Source organism: Salmo trutta, chromosome 29, assembly GCF_901001165.1.
Source record: "Salmo trutta chromosome 29, fSalTru1.1, whole genome shotgun sequence".
Classification (NCBI taxonomy): domain Eukaryota; kingdom Metazoa; phylum Chordata; class Actinopteri; order Salmoniformes; family Salmonidae; genus Salmo; species Salmo trutta.
Genome location: NC_042985.1, coordinates 34,849,378 through 34,856,562, shown reverse-complemented (window position 1 = coordinate 34,856,562; position 7,185 = coordinate 34,849,378). Strand labels below are relative to the sequence as shown.

The following is a 7,185-nucleotide window of genomic DNA, read 5'->3' as shown; positions in this document are numbered from 1 at the left end:
CATTTCTGTGGCTCAAGTTACTTTGCTCAATGTTCTGATTCCTGAGTATCTACAGACAAGAAAATAGCTTTTTCCTTCTCATAAACTGAAACCAGAGATGTGTCTAGAGAGTGCAACATTTCAAAAATTGTCAAACGCTTGCTAATAATCACCAACTTCTGCAAACCTACAGTGGCAAGAAAAAGTATGTGAACCCTTTGGAATTATCTGGATTTCTGCATAAATTGGTCATAAAATTAGATCTGATTTTCATCTAAGTCACAACAACAGTCAACCAGTCTGCTTAAACTAATAACACACAAATTATTGTATTTTTTTGGTCTATACTGAATAATTATGTTAGCACAGCTGAAAACTGTAGTTCTGATTAAAGAAGCAATAAAACTGGCCTTCTTTAGACTAGCTGAGTATCTGGAGCATCAGCATTTGTGGGTTCGACTACAGGCTCCAAATGGCCAGAAACAAAGAACTTTATTCTGAAATTTGTCAGTCTATTCTTGTTCTGAGAAATGAAGGCTATTCCATACGAGAAATTGCCAAGAAACTGAAGATCTTGTACAACGCTGTGTACTACTCCCTTCACAGAACAGCGCAAACTGGCTCTAACCAGAATAGAACGAGTGTGAGGCCCCAGTGCACAACTGAGCAAGAGGACAAGTACATTAGAGTGTCTAGTTTGAGAAACAGACGCCTCACAAGTCCTCAACTGTCAGCTTCATTAAATAATACCCGCAAAACACCAGTCTCAACGTCAACAGTGAAAAGGCGACTACGGAATGCTGGCCTTCCAGGTAGGTTCTTGTAATATTATGAAAATAATCTGTTTTTTAGCTTTATTTTGTCATCAATTAAGGAGTTGTGTCTGTTATTTAGCTGACAAATTCTCTATTTTCACAACTGACACCAGTTGAATGAGAGTAGTTTTTTGTAATATAATGACAATTATGTGTTCTAGCTATATTTTGGCATCAATTACGGAGTAATGTCTGTTTTTCGCTTAACAATTCTCTAGTTTCACAACTGATGCCATTTAGATCAAGAGTAGGTTTTTGTAATATTATGACAATTATCGGTGTTTTTGTGTAACTTTGGCATCAATTCAGGAGTCATTTCTGGGTTTATGCTGTCTAATTCTCTATTTTCACAACTGATACCAGTTAAAATTAGATGTTTTTTTGTAATATTATGCTTATAATCTGTGTTCTTTTGTCATCATATTTTGTCACCAATTAAGGAGTTATTTAGGTCTTTTAGCTGGCCAATTCTTTATTTTCACAACCAATGCCAGCAAAAAAATAGAGGATTCCAGGTAAAAAAAATGGAGTTAATGTTGTAAAATGGCAGCAATATACTTTATTTGATTGAAAGTAAATCACCGTTTTTATACAGATTATTTACATATATTTTTAGTCTGTAGTTTTAGTCGATTTCTGGCACCCGTGCTGCCAGACTTTTACCGTAAATTAACAGGATTTTTATTTTATTTTTTACTGTGTAGGCTCTCCTCCACTTTGGTAGCGATATCTGATTCCTTCTCACCTCTGTGGTTCCATATTAGAGCTGAGGAGAGAGGGGCTGCATGACATTAATACCTAAATAGTTAACTACGGGCTGTGTTTGTTTAACTGGATGGAAGCTGTGGGCTAGGCAGTCCTCTGGGTCTTCATGCATTGGTGCCTCTTTGCTGGGAAACTGAAACATCCTAGTAACACAGAGCCAATTTACAACCTGCTGGATCCTAGATTGTGTTTGCAAAGAAGTGAAATTGGCATTTCTTCAACGCTGCATTGAAAGTGTTTCTCCCTGTTTTTTTTATCAGCCTGTCAAGCTCTCTCCCCGACACTCTCCTGTGGTAGGTGGTATTAGAATAGATATCAGAATAATCAGCTATGTATTCTCCTCCTCAATCCCTTGGCCTCCTCCGGTATTGCCACTCTCTCTCTCGATCCAATCTGACATGCTCATTGTTTAACATGGCATGGATCTTGGGATGGTTAATATTATTCCAGCGTGCTGGTAAAGGGGTGGCAGGTAGCCTAGTGGTTAGAGCGTTGGGCCAGTAACTGAAAGGTTGCTAAATCGAATCCCCGAGCTGACAAGGTACAAATCTGTCCTTCTGCCCCTGAACAAGACAGTTAACCCACAATAATTTGTTCTTAACTGACTTGCTTAGTTAAACACAGGTTAAATAAAAAAAAACTCTAATTGAAATTTGGTTGTGGAACACCAGAGAGCGATCACCGCTGGCTATATGCTAGAGATGGAAGGAAAACCATCAAAATTCAACAGCTTGAGGCCGTAAATCGGAAACCAGAGGGCATCACTAGACCAGAATATATACTTGCGCTACCTAAACCGCCTGAAAGGTGTCCCCTCAGAACACATTCTATGTGTATAAAGAAGGAAGTTTCAAGTTTTTGATAAGAATATGCTCATTTCAATTTGTGTTACTGTACACTGAGCATGTATACATTTTTCCTGGATTTGATTAATACAACACTCTTCCCAGTACTTGAAGTCATCTGCCAGTATGAAGTTTGTCTAGGTTCAGGGCCAAATGTAACTTCTGGTCTCAAGGAGGGTGAAATCATAGACTGTTTAAAGCTACTGTACACATGGTTTACCTCTGGTTAGGTTATTTTGTCCTTTATATCTTCCTGATATGTTTTGCTAAATTTATCGCTGCTGAAGCATGACAGAGACTTTTTTTTTAAAGAGATTCTAGCAATATTTTTTTCCTTCCTGTTTGACTGAGCTTACCTGAGTGGCTAGGGTGTACTTGGGTGGACAAATCTATTCTTACAAATGAATCTAGGCCTAGTATCTGTACTGCTGGTGTACGTGAGCGTGTTTTATATCATTTTTATTGCAAGGATAAAATATTAAATGTCCTGTAAACTGGATAAAATATAAAAGCTATGTTACTCTAAACATGTTTAAATCATCTTTCTTTACTAGAAAGATGGATTGAGTTTTAATATTTGTCATTATGTATTCCTCAGTTATCTATGACAAATCTAGGTTACTGACTGACAATGATAGTTAAAAATATACAGTAGCCTATCATGCCATTGCTATTGGACACGGAGTGGAAATCAGAAAGAACACTTACTTTATGTGTTGGAATAAAAAACTGATAGACATGCATCACGTGACGCGGGCTTCCCTGAGGAGTCAGTGTAGGCCACGCCCCCTCGAGCGCGGCGCTGTCCAGTACCAGAGGCTGCTAGTGCTGTCAGAAACACTAAGCGGAGGCGCGCACTTGAGCTGCATTATCCTGAGGGCTATGTACGCAGACTGCTGCTGGAGTGGAGAAGAGGAGACAGCGAAAGTTCAGCGGCGGGAGCTAGAGCAATGAATCAAACCACGACAACCAACAGCTTTTTTGTGAATTAATAATACTTTTATATTAGAATTCATCTGAAGTTTTAGAGGACATAAAATATATGTTTTTCGAAATGATTGATGGTCCTAGAGTGAAAGCATAACACCACTCAGTGTGGTACAACTGACAACAATCATGATTTTGACTATTTTAATATGCTATTTCGTGACATCTGTACTTGGGAATAAGACAGAGGAAAGGATACCGTTCTTTCATGGACATGTATTCGAGAACTCCGAGCCGGGATCCAAAGTAAACGGTCTCAGCATCCCTGTGAAGCGAGTTGACGCGCAGAGATGGTGCTCCAACCCCGGCATGCATCTGAAACTCTTGGGAGACGGAAGTGAAGATTTCCGGGTATTTGCCCACCACAAACGCGGACACATACTTCTGAAAACCTCGATCATCCTGGACAGAGAGGAGCGCTCCGAGTACCTGCTCAGCCTGGGTCTGTGCTGCCAAAGCTGCGCCGCCACTGACCATGTGGTCGCAAAAGTTGCATCTGTGAAAGTGGACGTTTTGGACACTAACGACCACGAGCCAACATTCCCTAATGATGATATAAAAATGAGTCTAGACGACGCCACTGCTCTGCGGTCTGTGGTGTATAAAGTGACCGCGGAGGATACAGACAGCGGGAAAAACGCTGAACTTATTTACTTTGCTCTTCCCAAAAATGGCAGTTTCTATGTGGTTCCAAAAACTGGAGATGTACTGCTTGTGGACTCTATATTGGGTCTTACCGCGCCCATAAAGTTTAACGTGTATGCGATGGACCACGGCTGGCCCTCACGGACCAGTCAGAGTATTGACATCGAGATTAAACCCCGGCAATGGCCAGCGGTTCCACCGTCATCCCATGGCGAACCGAATAGCAGACAACCTCGGAAGTCGAGGTCCCTGCTAGAGTCGAGCGAGCCGATCGTACTAAATGTTTCCGAGGATGCCAGTATCGGTTCTGTTGTAATGAACTTGTACCCGGTGAGGTTTCAGGCTGCCAGCTTTGAGTTGATGGATCCCGGTGCGGACAGCTCACCGGTCACGGTGAGTCGGGACAGCGGAGATATAGTTATTACCCGGCGCCTGGACCGGGAGACGGATCCGCTCGTGGAGATTACGGTGAAAGTTCAGGATAAAAGAGGTGAGAGTGCCTTTACAATTTTATATTGCTGATTCAATGTTGTTTCTCTCTTCAACGTAATGCATTACATATATTATATATAAGTGTATTTATTCTCTCTTCTGTAAAGTAATTACGGGCTACGGTTTGGTCTAAATGAGCCTACTGAATCCATGTGGAGAACTCAGCACCTAAGCTACTCATAGAGACTCTCTGTAAAAGTGTCATGCTTTAAAGTGCAATGATATTATTTAAAATGTATTAGTTTCTGTGGTTACATGTTTAATTAAACACCACCAGCTTTGCCTTCATGATTCCAATAGGTTGAAACCACGCGAGTGAGTAAATTATGCATGGAGAGACGTGCGCCTTGCAAATAGTTACCCTGGGAAAGATGTAACGCGCACAAGTTAAGCTTATAATACAGTACATTATTTCACATTATGCTACGATTTGTTGTATGCATATGTTTTCTGGTATTAGTGCAGATGTTTTCAATTTACAGGAGGCGTGCGGGTGCCTAGTGGTTCTAACGACTCGATCACACCGATAATGTTATTGCATTTAGGTACAACAGAAGTACATTTATTTCCAATGAAACGCTGCGTTTAATTTCTAGGATTGCGTTGCAGAGGCAGTTTCAAAGCGTTTTTTTGTGGTGCATAACACCTCGATCACACCGACATTGAATTGCGTTTTGGTACACCAGAAGTACATTAATTTCCAATGAAACGCGGAGTTTGCCTTGCAGCATTGCGTTGCAGAGGCAGTTGCTGTGCGTTCTGTGTGGCGCATACGTTGGATTTATAGATGCGAACTGTATGCGTAGACGGCTTGACAGAAATGGTAGCAGAATGCGAATGTTGAACTTTTGTTGCACACATATCCAGATGATGCTGAGTACGGTTTTGCTTTGCATAACTGTAGGTTAATTATCACCTGCAGAAATGGCTCCGTTCATGTACTTTTTGAGAGCCAGGCTACAGCTAAAATGACATTTCTAACGCAATAATATCCTTTATCTGCACTGCTCCCATTGGTAATCCTGCGCCCAATGTATGTAAACCTTTCTGACCATAGATTTTTGAGTGCTCAACCTAGCGTTGGCCACAGCAGCTCCAACTGACACATACTGTAAGATGTGTAGAATTGCAGGAAATTAGCTGTAAAACTGCAACAAACAAAAAAGTGATGCATAGCAAATGTATTTGTTTACCTGTTGTTAATAAAAAAATACATTTTCTGCTAACAGAGCACTCTGTACATATTACTTATAGTTTTTAATCACGGTGCTGAGTTAATGTGAGTTCATGTGTGGCGGCGAATTGTATCGCTACTAGGCTGTATGTTTGTAGATCGACTGATGTGAATGAATCTACAGCAACCAATGTAATAATGGATGGGGTCTTTGCTTGGGTTTTAGTTTTTGCTGTTCTCCAAATAGCATTTGAGAGTTTTTAAATTGTATAGAAATGCAGTAAATGAGCTTTTTGGTTTTGAGTGGGGACCTGTAGATTAGGGTAACATAGGCCTACAGTATTGGCGGTGCATATGGTGGTTGGGTTTTGAAATGCATACATTTGCCAGTAGCCTTTGTAAGGCAGAAGTGCAACCCACCTTTTACGAGCAATTGCTCATTTGTCATGCACGCTGCCAGATAAATCGTGCTATATTTTACCCAGCTGTTCTAAAGTGATAGGCGGATTACACAATATCTGTGTTCATGCAGATGATCATTCAACCGGTGTTGCTTGTCTACAACAATGAGCACAGGGAATTTGGCGTCTGTGTGTGTAAAACTGGCGCGCTCTGCATTCATTTCTAGGCGATGTGAAGTATGGGGACCTATTTACATGCATTGGCGTGAATAAAACCCCCCTAATTTCTCGTTTTCTCATTTCCCTTGCTGAGTGTTGTGAAATGATTGAATGAATCCTAAAATGGCTGTGTGGTTCAGGAATTAACCACATTTTTTTTTCTGATCAAATAACCAATTTGACTAAATTTCAAATGTTCCAGAAGACACCAGTGTTTAATTTGGACAAATCTGTGCTCTGAGCTAGGGGAACCGGAATGCCATAAAGTGGGAATGTGGTAGAGTCTAATCTTTTTTGAGTGGAGATCCTGCTCGACCTGGCCCCATCTGCTCGCATTATCCATGTAATCCCATCTCATTCACGTTCTCATTTCTGGGATTTAGAGTGGCAGCACAGTTTGTTGGATAACTCGTGCGCTTCTTCTTCGAGGGAATAGAGAGGCTTTAAAGTCGTGCGTTTATCGCGCACAGTGTGCTCCATGGCCCACTCACATCTTTCCGCGGTATTCATGCGCTGCGCAGCCGAGGCGCGCTACAACCACTCCCGAATGAGTTGTTGCCATGGTTGGGGATTTAATTAGCTCGGCCTTTGGTGTTTTCATTACTGTCTGTCTGTGTGCTTGTCCTGTGGCCTGATGTCCATAACCTTCTGTAGATGTTGCGTGTCTGGCAAAGAGGGTGTGCTTGTGTGTGTGTGTTTGTGTGTGTGTGTGTACTGTGAGCAGGTTTCTCGGAAAGCCAGGGGATTCACATTAATGAGGAAAAACAGCTGGCTTTAATCAAGTATGAGAAGTGTGTCGGTTGACCTCACTTGTAACAGTGAACTAGACCAGCTCCCTATTGAGTACATGTAGACTAACACAC

The 7,185-nt window shown here is 41.4% G+C and overlaps 1 protein-coding gene across 1 annotated transcript in view; it reads left to right on the top strand.

Annotated features, from left to right (window-relative positions):
* The first annotated feature begins 3,320 nt into the window (after positions 1 to 3,320).
* Positions 3,321 to 7,185, top strand: part of LOC115167465 (neural-cadherin) — a 205,951-nt gene continuing 202,086 nt past the window's right edge. Inside the window, exon 1 of the mRNA XM_029721890.1 lies at positions 3,321 to 4,526. Coding sequence (XP_029577750.1) covers positions 3,521 to 4,526 — 1,006 coding nt within the window. The 5' untranslated portion in view covers positions 3,321 to 3,520. The remainder of the gene's footprint in view (positions 4,527 to 7,185) is intronic.